A 27237-nucleotide genomic window follows, 5' to 3' on the forward strand; every position below is an offset into this window, starting at 1 on the left:
CTGTAAAAACAATCCAATTAGTACAATAGAATGAAGTAGCAATCAGGTGTAGTATAATAGCTAGTAAAGTGAATGAATAACACAGTTAATGTTACTGAATATATAGAAGTGTGTGTGTGTGTGTGTTTGTGTGTGTGTGTGTGTATGTGTGTGGAAGATGGTTGGTAACATGCTGACTGTGGAAAATGCTGCTCACGGATACCATCTCACATCGCATTACTATACCTCTTTCGCTAAGCATCAAAGCTGAAGGGAGAGTTAAACAGACATATAATACATCATTGCTTGCAGCTTTCCAAATTAATTTAGTAAACAACAGTGAAGGGTTAATGTGTTGTGAGATGCTCAATTAGTACATTAGGAATGAGTAGGCTATACAGGGAGAGATAGAAGTAAACATCTCTGTCAAAGGTAAAATCAAGCACTGTATCTGCTTGCTGCTGTATGTTTATGTTTGAATTGCGTTCATGCACACAGTGCATTGGTTATATGTTTGAAGTCATAGTGTTGTGATAACTGGAATTTGTGTGGTAGCAAGTGGACGTCATTAAGGGCTTTTTGGCCCTATAGCAATAAAAGGAAAGGGAAAATGCCACTGAAAGACTTAAGGTTTCAAAATCAGGCCTGAATGCAACAGGAAAGCAGCACAGTTTCATTCATCACAGGTATGAAATAATTACAATAAAGCAAGCAAAACTGAGTGGCTGAGTCATCTTTACAATATTTTGTAAAGATTAAAAGCAGTTACACCCTTTATCCTGGGGCCCCCTGTGCCTGGGCTCGGAACATAATGTCCCAGAGAATCTCGTGGGTAATCGTGGTAACCTCACTTTCTTACTGGCATAAGTGAACCAAACTCCTTCTCCTTCATGAGTTTAAAAACCGAGGATAATTCAGTTTCCTTAATTCCTGTGTGGACTGCCAGTTACGCTCACTTCAGGAGAAGGCATATTTTATTCAGCACACACTCAACGCTTTCGACATTGATTGGCCTGAAATCCACCATACAACACGTTGAAACACAGTAAGCCTGTGCGTATTTTCTACATGGCGTTATTGAAAACACATTTCACCCCTTCCGCGCATGTGACACTTAAAGGAGTAGCATTTCTCTCAGCCAATCCGTATGAAGACTATATACAAACAGTACACATGTAGCCAATCATGTAAAGTAAGAGGCAGAACCTCCGCATTCAATTGAGTGACGCCACCGTCGCCACAAGTAGCAACAAGCCCAAGCGAAGGAGGTGTATTGGACAGAGGGAGAGATTTAAATTAAAACAAGGGAACGGTCAGGTGCCTTGTATTCATGCCCGAGTGGCGTGTTACGTAATTCGTGAGATAACTGCTGGCTAATGTCCTTAGTAGTGAGCCCAACATCCTCGTAGACATTGGTTTGGTAGCATTTACAAAGTTTACCTTAAGTTTCGAAACTGGCCTGGCGTTGGCCCTCTTCAACCCCACCGGGCCCACTCCTCTACTAACGTTAGGTGATCGAGTTGAAGAAAGATGGTGTCCTGGCTGATCTCGAGAGCGGTCTTGTAAGTCAAAGGCTAACGTTGTACATTACCGAATTGTTTACCAGCTGTAAATACTTGCATTGTTAATGACCAACATGCTATCTTTTGTTGAATGTTTTATTATAAGCAAGCTTGCTGTTCGTGGCATGGTTGGCTACATGATAGCTAGCTAGCTTAGCTAGCTTTTGTTTTGGGAAAGCTAGCTAGGTGGCTGACAACTTGACGTGTGATGTGTTTACAAATAACCTCTGCGTGCTAGCTAACTTCACATTAGTTTTCATATTTCCAATTTGTATTTGATACTTGACCAGCAATGGCTCGTTGTAAATATGTATATTGTTAGCTAGCACGTAAGGATTGAATGATAAAACGAAAGCGGCTAACGTTTGCTAGCAGGTAGGTTGCTATTGAGCTAAGAGAGCTAGCAACATACGAAGTGAAATCTCGCTAACTTCGTACTGCTAACAAGATTCCTGCGAGACACAGAAATAACATTGCTAATTTGCTCACAACGTAGATGGGAGAGAGGTTACATTAACTAATTTAATCCACCCATTATTTACGTTAACCTTCGCAGTTAAATTATGAATTTAGGTTTCAGTTTTTACTTTTTTATTTATTTTTATAGATTTATTTTTGTGTGGCTAACTTTAAACGTAGACAGCTATCTTAATGCTGGTTTTGCCAGCTCCCTAGCAATGTTGAGTCAATTTGAGCTGTTTTTTGTTACGCTTATTTTTATGTCACTATTTTTTTTTCACTTAAAGCAAAAGCAAACTACTTAATTGGTGAATTACTGTTCAACCACGAATAGTTTTATTAATTCGTTAAAGATGACATGCTGGTGGTGGTTAGGCTATTTGTGTAGGGCAATTGTACAGCACATTTATATTGGTAATGGAAACGATTTGGTTATGGACTACTTTCTGCAATGCGGCTGTGTTTACTGAAATGCATGTTTAGGATAAGCCCCGGCCTTACCCACACGAGAGTAAACTAGCATATAGTTCGGTTGAATGTTGAATGTATGGTTTTACTGATTGGTTTAACTGTAAAGTGTGATAAATGCACTCATCAAAATTTTTGTTTTCTTTGTCATTTAGTTGGATGTTAAATCGTTTTCAGTGGAACATTGCATTGATACATTTCCAGTACATTTACTTGAAAACCTGTATGCAAGGACAAATCATACAAGCGAGTTGTTCAGTTGCCAATTTAATCTGAGAAAAAACATCGTCTCCTTGTCTGAAACATGTTTGGCAAGACGAGAGAGGGGAAAAAAAATATACTGGTTTTCCTTGTTTGCGTTTCCTTTTCGTTATTGTTCACTTAAAGAAATTTAGGTGTGGTCGATGTGTCATTCCACTTTTTAGAATCTCAACTGATTGGAAATGATTTGATGTCATGGTTTTTCTTTTGTATATTTACTATGTTATGGATGTTGGCCAAATTAGGGTTTAAGGGAGTGAGGCTATTGGTGTGCAACCAGCTGGCATTCTTATGATTCTCTTCTTTCAGAATTTTTTTAGAATTACTGCAAACACATAAAACATTTTTTAAACTAATTTAGTTGTTATGTTTGTCTTCACTACAGATAATTTGTCTTTAAAACTTAAAGGTTTTCCAAAATCTAAATGCCACAAGGGACAGTACCCAAAAGTTTTAGTCTGCACTTAAATTCTCAGTACTTGTATCTGTTTTTGCAACCCTGTCAGCATGTGGCTGGATTTCTTTGGATAGTTTATATGAAATGTTGCACATTTAGATATTTTTAGGAATTAACTCTTTAAATGCCCATTTCGAGAGGTTGAGAAAAGGAAAAAAATAATAGTGGGACTACTGGTTAGGTCTATTCATCTAGTATTGGAAGCAATTACAAATACTGACATTTGAGCCGAGAGTTGCTCTGTAGCCTTTGCAAAATATTTGGCTTTTTAAGGAAACAAGGAAGAAGCCTCTACCTCAGTACTTGAAACAGATGTTGTGCACTCAGGATTTCTGCATTTGGCTTCCTACCATTTCTTTGTGCTTGCTAAGGGCCTTGTGGTGTACTGTGTCAGTATTTCTTAGCAGGAAACCCAAAGCTGACCTGAAACAGAATGTCAAGGCCTGTCTGAAGGCTTTATTTTTTCAGCTGCTCGCAGTGAAAATGAGGCCCCCGCTTCACCAAATTGTTTCAAGAACTCTCCTGGCAGGGACTGTTTCCTTTGAGTCACATTTTTATGAAGAAATGCTCCTTTCTGTGAGAACGCTCAGCCAGGATAATGTGCGGCCTTCTCATTTTTTGCTGAGAGAGACGGATTGGTTTCTGTCAGGCAAGTCTTGAGGCATCAGTGGCCGGAGAATGAATGCTAACCGAACGTCTAGCTTAATTGTGTGATTTGTCCACTGAAGCGCATAAACATGTAGTGATTTGCAGATTCGTAAACCTATGTTTAAAGTAAAAGAAAACAAAAAATGCAATTGCCTTAGAGCCTCTGGAAATTCCAGAGTCGGATTAAAAGCAGTTTCGGGTAAGAGATGCGCTGGAGATATTGCACCGACTTCCTTGTTTACCAAATGAGTTGTCGAAAGGTTCGTAATGTTATTGTTGAGATTCTTCCAATCGCTGAGCTGTGTGTGTAAGGTGGATTTACAAATGTGATATGCTATATTTTTTGTTGTTTGCTTTCAAACAGAACAGAACTGTGGAAACTTGTCGTGTTGTATATTCAGAATGTGTCAATTAGACCTCACTGTCTTGTAACTGAGTTCTCGGTTAATTCTGTTTTCGGGTATACTCCTCCTTTGCTAAAGTACAAATGTAATGATGGAATGACCTAGAATAAGAGTGCGTGGCACAAAGCAGGGGTGCTGAAACGTGTATGTCTGATACCTTGAGAGCAATGCTAAGAAATGTAAAAGTGACGAGGAAGATTCCATTAAATTGTATGTAAAAGCAGCAGTTTGTTCACGACAGCTGTGGGGGGGGGCCTTAAACGCGATGGCCTTAAAAAGAAAGACATTTTTAGCTTCAGCGCAGCTGCCTTAACACTTGCTCCTTGTCCACCCGAGTTATCACTATTGTCAAGGGATTATTTTTGGAGGCAGAAAGGTGCAAAGCAACAGTTTAGAATGCGTTCTGTCTACTTTTATATCTGAAGCGCTTGATGGCACACATAATGCTAATGTTAAAATAAGATGGACTGTGTTTCACTGTTCTCTCTTCTTGAAAGTTGGCTCTTAATTTAAAAGCTTCTGTGGCACTACAGAAAGGCAGATCTGGAGCTGTGGATGTCACTAGTTCATTCCGTATTAGCTAACTGCCATAATATTTTCATCACTCAGTGCACATATAAGAGCCAAATACATGTTCCACTTAGTTGAAATACAATATCCAGATGGGTATTCATAATGGCCGATTTGTTCCAGAGCTGAACCAAACATCCAGTCTTGATGCACTTTTGTTGCAATTTTCTCCAGATACAATGACCACCTTTCATACATAGATGGTATTGCATTGAAAGGATTGCATAGAGCCACATGTTTTTGTGTGTGAAATGTATGAAAGACTATGCCGATAACCGTGAATAAATCTATAGTATCTATTTCATTTGTGATGAAATTCAGTGGTGTTAATAAAATTAAATTGCGTATTGTTTCAATCCCATTATATGAAAGATGCATGCATGGCACTGCTTTCAGTAAATATAACAGTGAACACTAGCTTTGCACAGACAGGTACTATGTATTACCAGAAAACAGAGCTGAAACTGAGGATTTTTCCAGTACAAAGAATTGGCATATGAAAATACTAGTAGCATGGTAATGGCATTTAGCAAGTTTAGCATATGGGCTTATATGTTGATCATTGCTGATACGGGGAGCTGCCTGTAGCCTAGTGGTGGTTTAAGCCCTGATGTAGTCATAAGATCCACTCAGCCGTTGGGCCTGTAGGGCATTTTACATAAGTGTGCCTCTCTGCAGACCCCCAAAAGGAAACAGACTGTGTTTACCATGTTGACACAGGGCCACCTCAGTGTAATGCTCCTAGAACTGATGAGTTGATGGGTTTTCCCCACATACAGTGTTTAGTGTCTTTAGATAGCTCATGTTGTGGCAAATAGTTTGGTGTCATTGGTGGTGAAGTATACTGGTTGCTGAATAAAGATCTTGTAGGAATAAACCACAGGCAATGCAAGCTACCTGTGAGTCCAGCTGTGCTGCATACAGAACAATATGGTACAAAAAGTATTGCATCCTAAAGGGAAAATGTTTCAATAATCACTGATAGTATGGAAGTACATATTGTAATCATTCATTCCATTCCTGCATTCCCTATTTTGCATTGTTTGTATGTAAGCTGTGTCCATAATGTGCCTTGCTGTGTTGATATGCATTGTTGTAAGGAACACTTAATTGTTTAACTTTCTGAAGGCGGAGCCAAGTATTCTCTCTTACTTTAATTATCTCTGGTCTGATTTTGACTCCTACAGATTGATTAAAATGTTTTATTTTTATTTTTATTCTTCAGTAGGCATATGAAATTTCATTCCCAAACACTTGTCTGCCTTTGTGATGTTGCTTGAGACAGAAATCCCAAGCTACCATGTTATTTCATGTACATATATATGTAGGGCATTTTACATAAGTGTCACAGGGTCAGCAAGGCTTGATGAAAAGACAGTGCTCCTCAATACAGGAATATTGCTCCCATCATTCTGCTGCCTCTGCGCAATTCTGCCACCTCAGTGGAATGCTCCCAGAACTGTTGAGGTGAAATAGTACTGTATAGATCATAGGTTTTCCACACAGTGCTTAGTGTCTTTATATAGCTCATTGTGGGAAATAGTTTGGTGTCATTGGCGGTGTGTTACCCTGGTTGCTGAATAAAGGTCTTGTAGGAATAAACCACAGGTAATGCAAGTTACCTGTGAGTCAGCATCCAACTGTGCTACAAAGGTTAACCAGGTTTGTTAGACATACAGAAATAACATCAACAGGACCATTGTTGTTACCACCATCTTGTGACTCTTCATTTGAGAATTTCTTTTTTTCCTGTAAACCCTGGGTATATAGAGGGAAACATGGAATGGTTCGAGGAGACTCGATAATACGACCTCCTGCACACCATTCGTGTATAGCTATTCATATTGCACCTTTCCACGTAATTATATTTCTGCTCTGCACAATGTTGAATAAATTGTATTAATTTGAACCTGCATCCTCTTGACTCGCACCACTGCACACTTAACAGTTTAGAGTCCTAGCAGACATAGACAACCTAGGACGCCTGCACCCCGTTGTCACTCACCTATACACCAGTGCCGTTGTTTGCTAACCCCGTTTCATGTATGTGGCTAACTCGGTTAACCAGATTAATTTGTTGCCGTTTTGGGATGAAGTCAGGATTTAAGGTTTCACAAAGCAAGTTCACAGTTTATGCAGACTTAATAGTTCATTGCCTACATAAAATGCAAAAGGCAAAGTACAGGTAAATTTCACATAACTTGCAAGAGGGTTTCACAATGGCGGTAGATTATTTAGCTACGTATAGGCTTAATCAAATATTTTAATAGCGTTCCCAAATGTCATGTGAGGTGTAACACTAACTTGTAGTCTCCACCTTGGTGAATAAGCTGAACTGCAATACCTGTTTGCAATAGGTTTTTATATTTGACTTTGACCTGCTTCCAGCTCCTTTTGTAGCTGCTGTCACATGCGCTGGGCATGACAAATAGTCTAGTGTGGAATGTATTTCTGTGTGATCGGTCGTCAACAACCCCATAGCCTGCAAGGAATTTCCACACACTTGCTTTCTATCTAATTTGCATAGTTTATTGGCACACTGTAAACAGCAGACCTATCAATAACGTTGACCTGTGTTACTTTCCCACATGTGACGAAGGTACAGTAACATTCAAAACCCCGATTGGTCAGTAAGCTTTGTTTGACGCGTCAAAATCTATTTAACGCATCGCTTAATCGTATTTATCGTGTCAAATTTCTGATGTCAGCGACCCAAACAACAGTCCTTTAAGTTGCAGGCGATGTCATGAATGGGTTTCAAAAAGAATTGGTGGATCGTAGTAGCATTGGCTCTCAGTTGAAATTGCCATGTCAATGAGAGTGCATTCATTTTTCTCATGGTAATAGGAAATTCACTTGACTTTTTGCCCATTCAAATCAGACAACGTGCACGGTCTTGACACAATTTTTCCCCTGAGGTATCGGTTTAAGTATCGATTCTCCGACAATAAGAGCTAACATTACCTGGCTGATGTACACTTCATTTTGAATTGGCCAGTCATATTTAAACCATTTTGTGATTGTCTGATGATAGTGTGGGAATGAAGAATACTCATTGTTTGAATTTAATGCACTTGCTGTTGTAATCGGTCACAATTTGACACGTAGCATTCATTTGAAGCCGTTTGACTGTGGGTAGTTTAAAGAGTCTGATTAATTGAACATAATTTTTTATTAATGGAAGCAAAGAATGCAAAAGCAGTGCATTCTATACACTGTTTTCACATTTCCATCATTTAAAGGGAGTTTTGTATTTTCTGCAGTGGCATGTTTTTGGTTTTAAACGAAGCGAGGGATGCAGCCATGCTTTTGCTGGGCTGTTGAATTGATGAGCAGGGAACGCTGTAGTGTGCACGCGTGGCATACTGACGAGCTTGAATTGTCTTTGACGTATATTTTCGCCTTTCGTAACTTCTGCTTCCGGCTCCTTGTACTACTAATTTCAGCTCTACGTCAGTAACGGACGGCTGAAATTAGCAACCACTTAGGTGTTGCTTCAGCGGGGAGATTATGTTCCTGGTGCGCTGTACTTAATGGAAATGAAAGTAGTCTTGCCTGTTTTAATGTGGTCTTTTGACAGTACCACATTTTGATTTAAATTAATGCATTTGTTCAGTTCATATTTTGCAGAATTTCCAGCACATATTTCTGTTGTGGCTCTACCATGTGTATATATAATGTACATATGATTTGTAACACTGTGTGCATGGTTGATGTTTTGAACGTGAATATGTTGAAAAAGGGGCTTATGTTCTGGGAATCTACCTTTAACATGAATGCAGCTATACCTTTAGGTGTTGAAATGTAGGTATTTTGTGCTGCAGTTTGCCGGTAATGTATGTTGCCACGGGCAGATTCCGTCAAAGCTGATTTGCAGAACACGGCTAAATGAGTGAAAATGCAATTTCTGAACTAAGCGGAGGCTGCTGCAGAGACCTTCAAATTACTGCGTTCCAGGTGGGGAAGCTTGTGCAAGGTCTGGAGCTGACTAACTATTGTTAGAACCGTGGAGCCCTGTTGTTTCTATGGCAACAGGAAAATAAACGGCTGCCAAGGTGGATCTCTGGACTGTCGCCATGAAACATAAAACTGAGACAAAGTTTCACGTTATATAAATATATGCTCGGAGAGTTGGCTCGCGGATTTGCAGATTTGTTGAAGGAGAAATCTATTTCTTAATGCCTGTCGAGGAAACCGACACTGTGGTTTTTTCCCCCCCTCTGCGTTGTTGCTTTCGTATTACCGACTGGCTCTTTAAAGACTCAGGAGGGTACAAACTGTGACAGACCTTGTGTTTTAGCTGTTGAAACCGTTACACTTAGACCGACTTAAATGTATATTTGGAAGCCTTGCCAACGGTGTGGATCGTAAATGGAAATGTGTCATAGTTCTCTCAACATTTTTCAGTGAGGCACTCACTCCAGGTTTTCGTGTTTTGTTTTTTTTCCCACCATTGGATTGGCTTGAATAATAGATCACAAATCATTCTGCCAGCAGCAAGTCAAGACTTCTCATCAGTTATGTACTGGGGAGAAGAGATCCTTTTCAGAGGCAGTTTGGCTGTGTAGCTCAACGGCTCTCTTGCTGCTAGCAGGGAAGATCCCTGGCCAGTCATTTTTAGAAAAATATTTTTACGAGGGGTTTTCTGTTGGAAGAGCGGTGTTTTCATCTTCAAACATGATGACAGTAATTGTTTTGTTTTCATTACTCTGTGGAGGGATAAGAAAATCAGACATCCTTTTTTTTTTTCCCAATAATTACATGGTGCAATACACTGCTTTCACCCCCCATGAGTGTCGTTCATTACCACCAATAACTTAAAGGCATGTCAATATGTCAATATGAATTCTCACATCAATGCTTTTTTTATTTTTTGTAAGACGTCTGGTAAAACTCTCCATCGATTTTTATTTCGGAAGCATTCTCGGGCTACTGACTGCAACGTTCTGGACGGTGACGGTCCGGTTCAGTCGACGTAACCGCGTGGATATAATTGGTCATCTTGTCACAGTGTGCCTTCTGCATGGTCCACAGGACCGCAGTGCCACACATGCCGTCGCAGTGATCCTGCTGAGATGGGGCTTTTGCCAGTGCAAGCCTTCTCATCAGCTGCCTCTTCTGCATGGGCAGCACAGTCTGGATTAATAGCCTCTGCTCTGCTCTGCAAATAGCAAATTCTATCACCATCGCAATGTCTTTTTTTTTTTAAATCTTTTTTTTTTAAGGGGGGGAAGGGGTGGGAGAGACCATTTCTAATACAGCTCAGTGTTATTTGGCTTGTGTTGTTTTTGGAAGCTTTGATTTATTGGAACATAGAGCGGTAGTATCTCCATCTCCATCCAGTATTCATGCAAATGAGACTACCCCCTCTGTTCCTTCTTTAGTTGCGTTTTGGGGGTGTTTTGGAAGGGCGAGTCATGTGATGGCCGCGGCTCTGGTCCTGCCACGGTAGTCGTGTTTGCAGTGTACACACAGCGCGCTAATTGCCTAATGCAGCTGGAAAGCTTGAACGGTGCCCCCACCCCCCTCCCCCCTCCCTCGTCTCCAGGCTCCATACATAGTTAAACGGGAGTGCCCACAAATCTAGCAGAGTGGAACATAATAAATTAGACTCAGCTGAAACCAGCCTCCAGATGAAAGGCTGGCGATGTTCCCATCTGGTGTATTAGCGCAGGTCATCTCCCCTTGCAGGACAGGCTGTGTTCTCTCCCCCCGTCAGCAACCGCGAAAACACCGCGCGCTGTACCGTCTCTAATGCCAGTGCACGTGAGGTGCGTTTGCCCGTTTGAATGTTTCTCGTGTGCCGTGTCCTTTCCATTCTGAACGTTTAATTAAAGCGAGTGGGTGGATATTCAGGAGACCGTACATCCACTCGGCTGCCAGTGAGCAGAAATGGCTTTTTTTTCCTAGCAGGGCCGTGTTTAGCATTTTTATTTGATGACTTCATTTGTTGTGGTGATTGAAGACTCGTGTGCAGAGACGTGAGTCTACGCAGGGCCAGTAGTCTAACCTCAGTTAGAATTTTTCCATAACTGTTGAAACGATCCAAGTTCTAGCCTTTACTTACACGTTTTTGAGTCCATTTCTGCAACTGCCAAGCATTTTATGGTTTGGACAAGTAAACAGTTTGGCAACAGTTCTCTTGTCCTTTGGAGGGGGAAAAATATATACATCCTTTGGAAATTACAGTTTCTAATTTAGTCATTTAGCAGAAAAAATGACTTGTAAAAGTGCATTTTTCATGGTAATTAATTGGAGGCAATTTTCTTTCTTTTCTTCTTATTTACAGGCTTGTCTTTGGATCGTTGTACCCTGCTTACTGCTCCTACAAAGCTGTGAAAAACAAGAATGTCAAGGAATATGTGAGTATGAGTGTTCATTATTTGAACTACCAGTGAAATTAACTTAAATGAAATTATGTCCAGTCATGTGATGTTTTAAATGAGTATTTCCAGCGATGCATGTGTTAAGCACAAGTCCAGGCATGTTGAAGGGAGAGGACTGGCAGTGACAGCGGATTCGGAGTTAAAAAAAGAATAAGATTGACACGTCGTCTCTGTGGCAACTCTCTGAAAAGCTTGTGTGGGCTTGGCCTGTGTCCTTGATTGATCCAAGCAGGTGCCTTTCAGGAATGCAGAACTGGGCTCTGCTGCCTGTCATTGTGTGTTTTAGACAAAAACAGTTTATTTTCACAATGGCTAGTCCAGAATATTCTTTATCTCTCTGTATCTCTCTCTCTCTCCATCTCTATCTCTATCTCTCACGCACCCGCACCCACACACACACACACACACACGCAGTGTTCTCGGGTGTGCTTGGTCCACATTTATTTTCAATAATCCAGCTGAAACCTGTTCAGGACCCGCAGCTAAACCCGCCCGGCGTATCGGTGTGCAGAGATTGGCCGTGCGGTTCAGAGAAATTGCCAGGGCGTGGCATCGAGGGTCTTCTCTCTCTGAGCGTCGGGGTTCACCGAAACGGCGGCGCTTCCGTTGGGCGAAGGACAGGCCGCTCGCGTCCTCCTCTTCATTTCACAGCGCATTATTACGGCGGAGAGAGACCCGCACTCCGCACGACCCCGTTCCCCGACCGGTTCATCCCTCCGTACCTCGTGCAGCCCGGCGCAAAGATAAGGCCGTTCTCTTTGATTAATTCTTTCCGGCCCGTTGAGCAAATTTTTCAGAGGACCCCCGAGTTGCGCGGCGCCGAGACGTGAATTGATTTTCTCCGTGGCCTCGGAGCTGCTGCAGGAGTCTGCCGAATTACCGCGCCTTCTTCTCGGCTCTGTCGGTTCGCGCTTTGAAATGTTCTACCTTGGGGCTCGCTCCTGTATTACAACTGCTGGAAAAAGGATGTTTTATTCTGGTCTGTGTGTCGTATCGTTTCCGGCAGCTTGTTCGGGTTTTACAATGAACGTTCGTTACGTTCGCTGCTCGTTCGATGTATTTAGGTGTAAATCAAAATCACCGAATACAATCGTTTTTTTTTAACTGGGCATGTATTTGCAATAGCACATGTAGAATGGTTTCGCTTGTAGAGTGCTGTTTTCTGTGAAGCTGAATGATGTAATTTATTGCATTCTTCTTGAAATCAGACCTGGAGGCTATAGCAAATATAGCCTTAACCTGCGTAGCGCATCTGCACAGTTGAGCAGAACCACGTTGGTTTCCATGGTGCCTAATCAAGCAGTCTCTTTGCTGCCTTTATTGCTGGGTTCCCTTTCATATCTTGCAGTATGGTAACTTAATTAGAACCAAACCAGTGTCACTCCACATTTTAAATGTGCGGGATACCATTTAGCCATTTGTTATATTGAAGGTTTAGAATTAGTATTCGAATTCGAATTGGGTATGCATATTTCATATATTCAAGGGTTTGGTAATGGAATATTTCCCTTTGGAAGTCATTGCAGACTTCACATAGAAGTTTGAAAGCTGCATTTGCGTCATTCACGAATTTGCTTTATTGTCTCCATGACAACGTGGAAGACTGGTCTGAGATCTTGCCAACCTTGATGTTAAAGCTTGAAAAGTATTTCTTCCTGAGATAATCATTTACCTTGCTGGCTGAATTTGTTCTTTGGTCATTTTCTTTTCTTTTGAAAAATCATATCTTCATATTTTCTTTGTTCCACCAACATAAAGCATGTGAAAGCCATGTAATTTCTATTTCTTGGTAAATATAAGTAGACTGACTGCTTTTTGTTAAGGCCTGACCTTTCTCCCGTATTTCAGTGATTTATTGTTTGGAAATCCTGCGTGGACCAGTTTGGCATACTTCGGGAAGTAGCTGGCAAACATTTTGTTGTCTTGGCGGCTTGCCCGCTGCAGTGGAAAGTCATTTCTAATATGAAGGCCTGTGTCTCTCTTACTGTAAAGATTTGCAAAACGAGTGCCGTTCATGACCAGACTGTCCTGAAAGTCATCCAACGCTTTGACTGACGGAACATCTTGTTCCAGTCATCCCCAGTGTGTATGGAGTGACACGTGATTAATCATTTGATTGAAAATGTAAGTTTCTTTTATTTATATTAATCCGCCAGCATTCAAATTTAGGCCTACCGGATTATAAATGCGGCCCCTCTTTAACTGACGGAACTGAAATGCTGTCAATGTCCCATCTCTGAACAAGAACGGTTTTATTTTATCTCACTCCGGTTGTGTTCAGAGACTCTTCAGGTTGGGATGCGATGCCGCGCTCATAAAAATGTAGGGCTGAAGAGTGCATGTAGTTAAGCCACTAAGCGTAGATGCTGCCTTGCCTGGCAGGGGTTTAAAAACGGAGGGAACATTCCCTAAGGAAACCGCGTGGTGGACTCACACATGTCACGACTGTGGTCACGTCTGTCTTGGAATACCCGCTGAATGTCAAACCAGTAATTGAGGAACCTTTTTCAAAGTGACTCAGAAATAGCAGTGGACAAATCACGCATTGTGCCCTGCTTCTTTTTATAGCCTGGGTTGTGCACTGTGGCTCTGTTACTCACCCACATACACACACACATACACACACACAAAAGTGACTATACCTTTTTTTAACGAGACGTTACATTTTTAGCACATCCCATGTTCAAATAACCTTTTCAGCAATTTATTTTTATTCTAACATGTTTGGTTAGTTCTTTTCCTCTTCCATCTGACATCGTTATACCTTGTTTTTAACTAGAGGTTACATTTTTAGCATCTGAATGCATTTCAATGCTATGCGTTTTCAGTCATTCTTATTCAAATGTGTTTTTATTATTTTTTTTATTTTATTTTTTTTAACTCAGCAGCTTTCGTTAAGCAATAAAAACTCCTCTGTGTACTGTAAACACGTTCAGCCCCAATCCCAGAACCTCGTGCTCAACCCATAGCGTTCTCCCCTCATTTCTCCTGCCATAAGATACGGTTCGCAGAAACGCTGTTGCGTTTTTGAATCCAGCCTGGGTAATTACAGGCCGCAGCGGTGGATTTGCACAGAAGCATGCAGAAATAGGCACCGCCTTCTGGTGGACAGCGATCGGTGGTCAGATCCTCTCCGCATTCCTGCAGCCTCGCATGTCAGAGCCGTCAGAACGTCCAGTCCGGGACGGCAGGCCGACTCTTTTAAATTTTTCGGGGGGGGGGCTGTCAGTTTGCTGTCGCTCAGCCCTCCCCCCCCCCCAGTCCGATGCCACGCATTGATCACTTACGGGCAATCACAAGCGCCGCGTAAGTTCACGGCGAGGTCGCCAATTAAATCTGACATTGCTCAGAGTAGTAATTCCTGGGCCGCACGGATCCATTTTACTTTGTTCACCGAGGCTGAAAATATCACCTAATGCCTGGGAGAGCCGGAGCTGAAGGGCGGATCACATGACCGTCTGCGTTACCTTTTGAAATTGAAATGCTCAGAAGCCCCTGGAAGCCTGATGGAACTGAAGTCGTGGCGCGGGAAAGGGAGAGCATACAAAGTAGGCGCTGGCAGGGAACGCGCTGTGCTCTGAGAGATGAAAAGCCGAGCTGCTGCAGCAGCAGTAATGATTCTCGCACTCTGCCGCGTTTCACTATCACTCCCGGGATACACCGGGCCTCGTTGTCCTTTTCTTTTTTTTTTGGCCTGTTAAATGTTCATGAATTAAGCTTGCTGGTAAGATTAGGCTCTTCACCAGTGAATTCTGGAGAGAAAAACAGTTGTCATAATTGCTATGGTAGGTGTGCGATGCGGAGCTCCTCTTGCCGGACAGGATTTGGCATGTTCCGGGCCTGTTGAGATGCCGCTCATGCTATGCGATCGCTTCACAGCACTTACATCTGTAAATAATATTGTGGAAATGCGTTGGAACATTGTGATCTCATGACGCGCTCCTGAGGCCCTGCTGTCGGGTGCGTGTGTGCGTGTGTGCGTGTGTGTGTGTGTGTGTGTGTGTGTGTGTATGTGTATGTGTACAGGGGCTGTTGAGTAACTGAAACATTGTTTTAATTTATGTTTTTGTTGTAACGATCCATTGTTAGGTCATGCCCAGTACAATATAAAACTGAAAACCATTTTGATAATGAATATTGAAGTGGAATTGCTGTTGCAACGGAAAGTATCGAGTTTAATCCATTTACGGTAGCCAGTTTTTATGTATTTTTATATATATATATATACAAGTTTTGGGTTATATTGGAGAAGCGTCCCAAAAACCTGTCAATACCGTGTCTGGTCTTGTGCACCCGGTGTAGTTTCCTTCCTGTGTTGGTTTATCAGGAGCTGTATCGCTATAGTTCTCTCTTCCCTATTAATGGGTAAATATGGTTTGTTACCTTTTATTTAACCCTTTGAAGTGTAGATTATTTTCTCTACAATTCTCTCTACCGGCAGTCGTTGTTCGTCAACATTAGAAGGTTCATTTACAAGAACATTCTAATCGCATGTTGGTGATCTTTCAGATTAAACTGTTAAAATGGAAATTATTTCCTCTTCAAATGTGGGAGTAAGCTATAATTGTAGTGGAGGGTTTGATTAAACTGTTGTGAATGTCGGTGGAAAGTATCTCTAGATACACAATAGAAATTCTTCAAGATTTTGGAAAGTGTTACTTTCACTGTGACTGATATCAAGATATGCACTGTCATTTTTTCCCCCCGCATGTTTCCTGCAACCCTCCTCAAAGCCTCTCACTTCCTACTATTGTGTGTGTTCCAGCTGTTTGCTGAGTCTGAAGTAATTCTGTTTCTGCCTCTCTAGGTTCGCTGGATGATGTACTGGATTGTCTTTGCACTTTACACGGTGGTGGAAACGGTCACAGACCTCACGGTTGCATGGTAAGATTGATAAGAAATTAATTATGCCCAATAACATTACTTTATGCAAATACCTAATTTGGTTGATTGCCCTTGATTGCGTTATACCAAACAAACAAGCAATTTAGTTCATTTTTTGTGTTATGCTGTCTCAAATCGTGGGAGGTGGGGAAAAAACAATCAGCGTTTAATGAAATTAAGTTGCCTTTAATTTAGAATTAATTCGAAGGAATTCAAAGTTAATGAATACAATTATGTTGTATGATTAATAGGATGCCATTTAACACCACTGCCATGTCTTCTGCTGTTGAAGGTTTCCCCTCTATTACGAGCTGAAGGTTGCCTTTGTGATTTGGCTTCTGTCGCCCTACACCAGAGGTGCCAGTCTTATCTACAGGAAATGCCTGCACCCTCTGCTGTCTTCCCGAGAAAGGGTAATGCTTGCAGACGGTGTTTTTCAAAGGGCCGTGCAGTCTGTTTTTCTGCCCCTGTGGAGCTTAAATGTAGTTGCAGCGTTTGTGTGGGCCTCCGGCTCGTTTGTCAAAGAAGGGAAATCAGCCAGGCCTTTATTGGCTCAGGCAGTCCATGCCTGAGCTTCCAGTTTAGGCTGAGCCCTGTAGCCTAGACGTGCTGAGCTGCAGTCTGGGTCTTGTCATTTTCTGACTACGACCAGGAGCACCGGGGGTATCGTTGTGGTTGGGTAGGTTCAAATTGGCCAGGGTTCCTTGCAGCACCACGGCATAATTCCTCCTAGCTACTTGCCATGGGCCTACAGGCTACCTGTTATCGTAAGAGATGAGTGCTAGTTCTCTGATTGGTGCAAGCTCTTCTGCAGTACAATGTGTAGCTTGTTTGGGTGCGCATGCCATAGAAGTGTTTCCAGTTGTGTGCCCTGTATTTATGCCATTCAAATGGTGGATTGACGTTTATATTAACCTTAGGTTGGCTTTAAGGGGGCCGTATTACATTTGAACCTATTCCAAAGAGTGACTGTTGTGGAACATGTATGAATTGGCCCTGGTTACACCCTGATTGCAAACAATTGGCTTGAGAGCAGGTTTTTTTTTTTATCAATGCAGTGTGAGTAATGGTTGCAGTATGTCAACTTTAGTTCTCTTGCCGTTTCCTTTCCTTCGCCAGGAAATCGACGACTACATCGTCCAAGCCAAAGAGCGCAGCTACACGACCATGGTGAGCTTCGGCAGACAAGGGCTGTCCATCGCTGCCACCGCAGCCGTCTCTGCAGCTGTCAAGGCAAGTGTACCACGGCTTCCCTCCTGATGGATCGGACACATTTCTCTGGACATGACGCAAAGAGCCAAAAAACGAGCTCTTTGCTGACGCTGGGAGAATTATCCTAAATGAGACGGTGCCTGTTGTATCCTCCTCCGTGCCTTACTGGAGATCAGGTTTCTGTGTCGGACCATCGTATTACAGACCCTGGTCATTCAGTTATTGTTCTATTTTTGCGTCAGGCTCAGTGCGCGCATCATATCTGATTTGTTAGGAGGATGCGAACAAAGGCCAGAATCTGTGCCTGAAATTCATAATCGGTCATATGAGTAAATGTAAAGGTCCACTAGTAGATTTTAAACTATTTAAACATCCACTCCATAATGGTGCTTAACACGGAAATCCTACAACACCCTCATTGTGATTTAAAGCCTTCAGTTGCAGTGCAAGACTGTGCTGGCTTCTTTATTTGTTATTATAATTACACTAAACCTGGCTATTCAAATTTTTACAGTTGATGTAGTAGTCGTGTGCGCTATGCAGGGAGTTTATTTGAAAGTTCATCAATGAGAAATGGTTGTGTGTGTATATTGAACAGCCTCCATTATGTGCCGCCGGAGTGCTTGTAAAAAGTGTCTGGTTGGACCTCCATAAAGAGCACTTAGTGACCATATTTTCAGTCTGTTTTTTCCATCTCTCCTCCCTGTACTTGCCCTAACTGCAATGTTGCTCTCTCTCTGTCGCTCTCCAACTGAAAAACTATCGTAGAGGAATTCTACGCTACTATGGTCTGTTCTCTCCCACTCAAACTGAGGTAATGACAGGAGTACAATGTAGCATGTAGACGTTTTCTGTCGTTTATACATCTTTATACTTTTAGTTTTTCTTTTCGTTCACAGATTTCGTTCTCCCCATTTCCCTCTAGTTTTGTCACAGCCCAGTCGTTGGTGTGCATGTAACCTCACTCACCGTGACCTCGTCCTGAACAGGCTTTCATTTCATCATCACTAAATCTCAACGTCTGGCTTTTCTGCTCTTTATAACACCGTCATTTAGGATGAATTTCATCTCCACTATTATGGACAGTTTTAAATTAATTTCCAACACAACGGGTGTTATCTTTCTGACCAAATGGTGTTCACCTCACCTAACGGTAAATAAACAGGAAAAATGTCCACATTTTTCCCCAAACCAGAAATCACCCTTATTTAGTTTTTCATGCCTCTTGTCTGTAATCACAAGGTCTTACATTTGAATGGCGGTGTGAAGGAAAGCTGTGTGTGCTAGTGTGTGAGAATCCTAGCGCGGTAGACTGACTGATGTGGTCTGTGCAGGGGCAAGGAGCCATTACAGAGCGCCTGAGGAGTTTCAGTATGCAGGATCTGTCGCAGATCGGCAACGACGATCCTCCCAACCAGCTGTATCCCGGATACTCCAACCCCGGCAGGAGAGCCAAGATCTCCAACGCGGACGATGACGGTATGCTTAATATTGCAAAAAATTCCTTATCTACTCTGTTAAGGAATTACAGCGAGGGTGTCGCTTGCCGTTCCTCGACCTTGGCCGTGCTCATTTTATTGTTTAATTCTTGGGGTTACACCAGTTAAGTCTATACATAAACGCCTACGTATTTTCTGAAATAAACCGAGGTCAGACATCTCTTCACCCCAAACAATATTAATATATTATTAATCTGCGATGGCCTTTTCAGACGGTGTTTCTAAACACCGTCTGGAACGGGGTAAACGAAACGCAGTATGACGGAACACAACCGTTGTCAGAAGCCCGTTTTACACTCTTTCCCAGGTCCTGTTTCTGAGCTCTCGTGTCACGCTTCCTGCGACCGCGGTGTTGCGTTCATCCGTAGCGGGGGCCGCTAAGTGCAGGGATCTGCTTCTTTGCGAGCCACTGCGCTCTTCGCAGTGAGGAAGAGGATGGCCCCGCTGCACTGTAGATGAACCGAAAGGCAAAGCGTTTCCTCAAGGCTATTCCACAGCTGTTTTCCATTAAAGAGAAAAAAGGAGAAGAGACCCAATATTTTTCCCCTCTCCTCTTAGATGGTGGCATTATAGTCATCCCCCCCTCCCCAAATGATTATTTATTTATATTGTAATATTTTCCTTTTTTCGTAGCTAATAATGGTGCGTTGTGAGCGTGAGTGGGCTAGAGGAGCTTTGTCGGAAGATGAAGGGGGGAGAAAAAAAACCCGTCTGACTGAGGCGGCCTCTGAGCGGAATACCTAATGTGGCCTATCTCCGTATGCTAATGCTCCCGCGTTTGAAATTCCACCGGCATCCAGGTCATTTTCATCTCGTCTGCAATAAAGCCATCATAAAGGGAGCTTTTAAAATGGCAATGCTTTTCGCACTCTTAGAAGAAAGGCGCCGATCTAGTCAATGAACGATCGAGGTTTAAACAATACGCCGTGTTTCGGCTTGCGCGTTGTCTTGATTTAGATGGAGGGTAAATGAATTACTTTATTATTTTTCTAATTTTTGCTTGGGGGAAAAAAATGTGCGTGAATATTCAGGCCTGTTTCTGCTGTCAGTAAAGGTCACAGCCCTTGTATAATTTTTGGGACGATGCACCTTTTCATCATCCTGAATCCAGAAACATCACACGCACAATAGGTTTGCTGTTGAAATTTAATAGAAATTGCTTTGATCCTTTAACTTCCGAAAGCGTTCAGGCTCAACAACCTCCGATGGAGCCGTCAGGAAGCCGGCTTCCTGCTTCATTTCTCAAAGAATTGTCAGTTTTGTTTTGTGGGTATAACTGAAGTAATTACACATTAGTTTCTGCTTATATAGCAAAATGGCTAAAAGGGAAAAAATAGCCTACGAGAATTAATTGTGTGGTTCTAAATCCCAGGGAAGTTGTTCTGTTCTAGTAATTGAAAACAGACGTGGGCAATATCTACACAAACAAAGGAGGAGACAAAAGATTTCAAAAAAATCTATATTTCTTTGCTTCTCTGGTGCCCCCTTATGGGCGAGTTTGGAAATGGACACCGGTGGAGAAGAATGTGGTGGAGTCTCATAACAAGCCTGGGTTTGTGTTGTGGCGACGCTGTTTTCATCAGTGGCTGAACCGCCGCCCCGCCGGTTGGGAGCGCGGTGCCTTGTCACAGTGCGCTGTTTGAGGGTGCTCAGGCCTGGCACTGGCTGGCCCGGTCCCCCGCGGGCCAGGGAGAGGCCGGAGGCGGCAGTGCCAGGAGCAGGCTGAGACCGGCAGCTGCTCCCTCCGACCCCCCGGCCTTTCCCCCTCACTGAGTCCACACATCAGGCCAGCGGAGAGAGCGCTCGCATGCCCAGCTTTCATCCCCTCTCCAGACACTGCTGGTCAAAACGCCCTGTTAAATCTTTAACTCTCCTTACCACATGGTGTGGGGAAAACCCCCTTCATTTGCATAGCTATGGTTTACCTTTCAATTAAGAATGTGAAAACCCCCTTCATTTCCATAGCTATGCTCTACCTGTCTAAAATCAAACGCGTGTAAATTCTTGCAATACAAGTATGCGGTGCAAATGACATAGAAAGTATATAGTGGTCCACAGGTTTTTATTTTTTATAATTTTTTTTTATTTTATTAATTTTTTTATTTTATTTATTTATTTACATTTTTCTGTTTTCCCCACTCTGTCATACCAAGGAAGACATACCATGACTTCAGCGTTATGTTTCTGGGGCATGCATTTCCTAAACCTGACACCCCTTTAATATCCCCCATGAAATTGTGTGTGTGTGTACCTATCCTTCCTGTTACAGACTATTACCAATACGAGCAGGAGTGTAAGACGGATGAAGAAAACGAGGAAGCCACTTTATCGGAGGACGAGGCCGTGTCCCAGCGTGGCGTCAGGAGGTCCCAGAGTGTGAAAATCGCCCGCTCAAAAGTTCGCAGAGAGGTAAAGTTGAACAAAAGCTCTTGTATACAAACAAACTGGTATAATATCATTTATGATGATCAGGTTAATCATCTTTGTTGAGTCTGGTATTTTGGCTTTGCTCTTTTGTTTTGTCTGTTTTCGTGATGTTTTTGTTTCATGTGGTAATTGTAGGTAAGCGTCTTTGTGACCAGTGTGTGTTGACGCCCTTACAGGCTCGTTATGGATCCCTGAAGATAAAGGGGAAAAGGAGACCAACGTTGAACACTGTCAACTATGCACTTTAAAGATTCCAAATTTTCCATGGACTGAACTACTGACATAAACATGTTCTCCCATTCAAAAGGAATGGTCTGTAAATATTTTCATCATTAGAATTGGTTGAGGGTCCTATCAGTTTTTAAAGCTCACAGTGTATAAGTTAAAAGATTCTTATACTTTTCAAAGAGACTATTTATTTGGAATTTCTAAAGAAAGTGTGTTACTCGTGCCTTAATATGCAGTTTGGATGTGCTTTTTACTTTATTTTTGTTTGGTCTGAATTGCTTCTGTATGTATGCCTGACTTTGTAGTATTTTAGTTTTACTTTGTAGTCATGCAGGCATGTGTGCCTGAAGTTGTAGTATTTATATTTTAATCTGTGGTTTTTTGTGTTTCGTATGTAGGTTTGTGTACTGTATCTCCTTACAGGTTTAGTGTGTGACACTGTTTAGAGTAAAAAAATCTGACTATTCTGACACTCTTGACAAAACCATGAGACCAAAAGTGTCCCTTATTGCTTATTAGGGGGGGAAGTACCCATCACAAGGGATTAAGGGACTTGACATGGGATATCTGTAGGATATATGCTCAAGTGTCTTGAGGGAAATTGGCTCGCCTGGTTTCCGTGGCTGCTTGTACAAACACTTGCAAAGCAAAGGTTGTCTTTTTGATGCCTTCTTTTTGCACATTCCTATCTGGAAGCCTTTGTTCTTTGCTGTATCTTAACTTGTCTTCTCAATTTAGAATGTGGCCTACTTTTAGGGAAAGGGCTGTGAATGAACACCTGGGAACACCAAAGCTCTTTGTACTTTACCCCGAAACTTGATGTTCAGGTTGAATGGGTGATTCATTCTTTGTTTAAAGAAAACAAAAAAACCTTTCATATGAACAAATAAAGCCTGAGTGATTATGGTTTGTACAAATCATGTATTTCGTGTGTCTGTTGCATTTGCTGGATATTTTACTTGTTTCAGGATAATACTAGGGCTACCGTCAATGGCAAATGCAGGGAGTCGACAGTTCTCCGGAGTGCCTTGGGCAGATTTCAACGCATGGAAAAGGATACGAGGGCTGGCTGAAGGGCTGTGTGTAAGGGAACGAGACGGGAGGTGCCTCCTCCGGCTTATGGAGGTTAAACTTGGCAGGCGAGGGAGGCTTGAGGTTCCTGAGACCGTGTTAATGAGTGGTGCCTAGCGGAGCCTGGCGCCCGAAGACAAGCTGGCACGCTGCAGGGAAAGGGCCCCCGCGTGTCCTGAGGGCGCCGCGGCCGCCCCGCTCTCGCCCCGGCCTCTCTGCCGTTTTCAATTTTCCCGTCGTCAACGCCCCTTCCTCAATTGGGATTGATGGAAAGGTTTGCTTTGCCGAGCCCCCCTGATGAATGCTGCCACTCAGGTTGAAAACAAGCACGGCGGGGGAGATCTATCAAGTGAGAACCGCAGATTGTGTTTGGAGTGTTTTACTCAGACGCAGTGATTGACTGCTGATGAGGATTAATGCCTGCGCTCGCCGCTCACGGGAGAAGTTGGCCGGCGTATTCTCCAGCGCCTGTGCGGATCAAGAAAAGCAGGTTTTCTTTTTTTCCTTTTTTTTTTTTTTTTTTTCTTGGAAGGAGTAATTTTCAGTTTTTGTGTACGGGGGTAGTTCTTACTCCCTGTGTCATTCATGCAGGTTTTTGCCGTTAGGGCCACAGAGGGTGGAGCGGGGGAGAAACAAGAATGTCCTTGACTCAAATTTCAAGGTAATTAGAATTTATGGTCATGTAAGTGCTGGATTTGTTTGGGCGAGTCCTCCCAACCCCTTAAAAATGGAGGCTCGGTCCAAAGGGGAAATATAAGGTTGCAGAAAGGAATTAAACCGCCAATCGCTTCTATTTTTCCACCATTTGCCATGAAATGCCTTAGCGAGGAAGAATGACAGAAACAATCCAGAAGTATTCCCTAATGTATGAGCAAGGGGTGCGGTGTTGTGTACACAGACTACAGCTTGCACTGGAGCTGGTGTTCCTACTTCAATCATAGCTGAACTTATGTACTGGAGGTTTTTTTTTTTTTTTTTTTTTAAGAAGCCATTTGCTGGCGATGTGTGGATTTGTAAGGTCTCGCTGCTCTAGCTGTGAGGTCACAAATGAAATCCATTATTTCCTTGCCTTCTCCAAAGGTGGTGAAAGTGGATTTGTAAAGATTTTCTGTCATCTTAAATCACAAGCGGAGATGACAGAGGAAGTAAATTGCATCATTTCTCATTGAATCAGTCTTTTTCCCTTTCTTTTTTAGCAGTGATTCTGAATGCTTGCAGGGCAAAATTAAGTGCCATTGTGATGGGAGTCTTGACTTCCATTGCTGGCTAAAAATGTCAGTCTATTTAAGTGTGTATGCATTGCAGGTTACAGCTGTGCTGTACTGTCAATCAGAGGGGAAAATGCCTTTTTACATGAATTGGAAACGTGCCGTATTTTGGGTTTGTCTTTGGGAATGGAAAATTTTTATATAGAAGAAAGTGCTGACCTGACCCTACACTCTCCTTCTGAAGTATTCTTTGACAATAACTATAAATCCAAGGTACCTGTACAGAAATTATCAATGGAAAAAATGTTCATAAGGAATGTGGAATAACTGGATTGTAAAAGGGGGTGCAGCAAACATTAAAATGTAAACTTTTAACATGACATGAATATGTGTTTACTGGAGCAACAAGGTTAATTGGCGTCATTTCATTCCGATTTTGAAATCTTGTAATGTGCTGTTACATACGCACTGATCTAGAAAAACTGGAATACTTAGACGAGTCAATTTATGCAGTGCTGTATAAGAACTGTATTTGTTTTCTAATGTACGCCTGTCATTTAATGATCTACCCATATGAAGGCAAAGGTAATATGACCTTTCCCCTGTATATCCTCATATAATGTATCCTACATGGATGCCTACCTAAAAGCAAAACATACTGGGGAAAACTATCAAACTTTTTACATGAATTGGAAACGTGCCGTATTTTGGTTTTGTCTTTGGGAATCAAGTACTTTTAAATACAAAGTTGATATAATAAAGCATTGTTTGAAAAATTGTACCAAATTTGTAATGTTTATTTTATTTTTTTGTTAGCAAAGGTGTATTTAGATACCTATGTATTAGTAAGAGTATTCATTTAAAATGTATATTTAATCTGCTTTTCATATCAGCAATCATCACATATATTATTGAAATTGTTTTATTTTCAATGTGGCAAACTCCGTTGTATTGCCTCATGTTAGCCATTGTGATTTGATGATCATACACTCACACACAGGAGTGGAGAACAGTCATTGTATTGTCAAATACTTGCATATTGTGGAATGCTCAAGTCTTCACTCTGGAGGTTGGTTCAGAAGCACATTTATTACAGCCTGTGCCTGATATACAAACACACAGAATTTATACAGCATTCATCTAAAGACAATAGTGCATTTTCTTTATGCTAGTGATTTTTTATGCAAGTATTTATTGAATGTGTCACTGGGTAATATCTTTGCCTACTACATTCTTATTGGCTTTTTGGTTAATTTTTAAAAGAATATACAATGGAAAGGTGGGCTGGTTGAACTGGGCTGTGTTACCCAGTTTCATATCTCAAATCTGACTGCACCCGGATATTGGCACAAGCACATTAGCATGACTTGTGCTATTTCAAACTTACGCAATAGGTGTGTGGAATTGCTCCCTGAACAAGTTTATTTTCCTCTTACAATAAAATATTTTAATGAGGGATACGTTTCATATTGTTAAACAGGAGGGAGTATTTTCAGTTTAACGCTACCAATATTGCAACCCCTCTAGTGTGCTTCTTTGTTTTTGTAATGACACCATAATTCCTCTAGGGGTCAGGCATGTTTTGTGAAACTTTGCACTGATTTCCCACCATCATACATCCTGTACAAATGGCATTAGTATTCATTTTAAACCTTAAAAAAATACCCATACATGGAAAATTGTGAATGACAAAATGGATGTGTAATTATTCTTAAAGCGTACCTCGGCTGTACTCAATCTCCTGTGACCGACTTGGATTATATTGCAATACATTTGAAAATGTCACACACGGTGAACATAAAATGCAGGTGCATTGAAGCAATGCTGAGATACCAATAATGTGAAGTTAGAGAGCCGCAGCCTATACGCGGCTGTATACCGTGTGCCTTGCCAGGCGTGCAAGCTCCGCGCCACCGAACACTGTGATTGCTACATTTGAGTCATTCATAGCTAACATAAACAAGCAGGTTAGTCTTTTCCATTCCCCATGGCATGAGGACAATAGAAAGTTTCCTTTAGTTTGCAGGGCTTTCCTCTTTATTTACAGTGCTCTGGTTCATAAGGACAAGAGTGGAGGGTGGAAGATGATGTGTCATAATGCTAAATACTTTTAATAAATATAATCGGAATTACCGTCCGCCACCAGAGAGACTGGCTGCTCCACAGAGGGAATGGAGTCTAGATGTTGCTCCAAGGATTGTCTTTCAACTTTGTGAAACATAAAAATGGCTCGCAAAAATACGAGAGCAGGCAAAAAAAAAAAACGTTAGGAAACGTATTAAAACTGCTTAAGTGAAAGTATGGCCTTGCCATTTGTCATTGTAGTCTACAGCTACATTATCTGCGCTAATATAGTGTCATAGGTAGATAATATTACAGTTACTGTTGCCATTTAGCAGATGGCATCACTGACATACTAATTAGAATAAGTGATCAGAAAAGACAACCTGAAGATCCAGTTTTCACATTTGTCAGCAATGACTCATGTAGGAGCTTGTTTGAGCATCTAGGATTGCATCTTATCCTAGTACAAACACTATTACAGAAACACTAACATTGAATTCTTAGCTATTACAAAAGCACACTTCAGCCATTTGATGTCCGGTTACGTATGTATTCGTTTTTGTAAATGTATGGGGCACATCCTAGTCAAAGGTCGTTTCCACGTATCCAAAGCTGAGTCACGAGGCCCAGCACAGACGAAGTTATCCAAGAGATGTCAATTCATACCAAAATTTCAACGACAGGTAACACTATTTTTAACTGACAAAATCCTTCCACACAATAGTCATATTTCCCTGTCAATCATCCAAGGTGTCTTTCAAAGTGGCCCAGTCAGGTGGTGCGAGAGGACAGTCAGTTTGGATTCCATGAAGCATACGGGGAGCAATTAACCCACAACTATATGCAGTTTAAATTAAGCATGCATGCATAAAACGAGCGTATGAGACGCAACCATATGGACAAAAAACGACAGTGTAGATGATCTTAATATTCTAGCACACGTTGAAAGCAAAATTATATTTACATTACTGTAAACACCTATTAGGGTGCGTTGGCAATTTTGTTCACGTAGAATTACTTCATGGTGCTTGAAAAGCTGCCGTCTTTGGCGGAATTGGCAATTATTAATTTCCTACAGTTGCTTAGTTTGTAAAATGAATACAGTGGCACTGGATCGAGCTGTTTCATTAGCTTTCCAGCGGCCATCTTATATACGTGTCATACTACCTTCAAGCCACTTGGGGTCTCACTTCAGCTGTGAAACGTTGCTAAACGTTTGTGAATACTATTTTATCACGTTTATGATTATTAAGAGTACACAGTTGCGTCTTATTTAGTTTGTTATTGCATCCTATTTTGAGAAAATTCCGTTTTTAATATTATTTGTACTATAGCTTTCTACAAGTCACTTTCACAGTTCAGGGCATGACCTTATAAGGGGTTCCACGGGGCACTGTTTATTCAAACATCCAAGATCATTTGAAACGAATGAAATGCGGAAAACCAGGAT

The 27237-nt window shown here is 41.8% G+C and overlaps 1 protein-coding gene across 1 annotated transcript; it reads left to right on the forward strand.

The window, feature by feature from the left end:
* The first annotated feature begins 1208 nt into the window (after nt 1-1208).
* reep3b (receptor accessory protein 3b) lies at nt 1209-22361 on the forward strand. The gene is made up of 8 exons (XM_061231113.1): nt 1209-1541; nt 11098-11170; nt 16002-16078; nt 16371-16491; nt 17198-17311; nt 18625-18769; nt 21059-21198; nt 21393-22361. The coding sequence occupies exons 1-8, from the start codon at nt 1510-1512 to the stop codon at nt 21462-21464; spliced, it is 774 nt and encodes a 257-aa protein (XP_061087097.1). The 5' UTR covers nt 1209-1509; the 3' UTR covers nt 21465-22361.
* The last annotated feature ends 4876 nt before the right edge of the window (nt 22362-27237 follow it).

This window comes from Conger conger, chromosome 2 (genome assembly GCF_963514075.1).
Source record: "Conger conger chromosome 2, fConCon1.1, whole genome shotgun sequence".
Lineage (NCBI taxonomy): Eukaryota > Metazoa > Chordata > Actinopteri > Anguilliformes > Congridae > Conger > Conger conger.

Excerpts from the sequence above, each read along its gene's own strand:
- reep3b (XM_061231113.1), top strand. The coding sequence starts at position 1,510 with ATGGTGTCCTGGCTGATCTCGAGAGCGGTCTT. Across the intron at positions 16,492-17,197 it reads TGCTGTCTTCCCGAGAAAGG|GAAATCGACGACTACATCGT; the intron begins GTAATGCTTGCA and ends TTCCTTCGCCAG. Across the intron at positions 21,199-21,392 it reads GCTCAAAAGTTCGCAGAGAG|GCTCGTTATGGATCCCTGAA; the intron begins GTAAAGTTGAAC and ends ACGCCCTTACAG.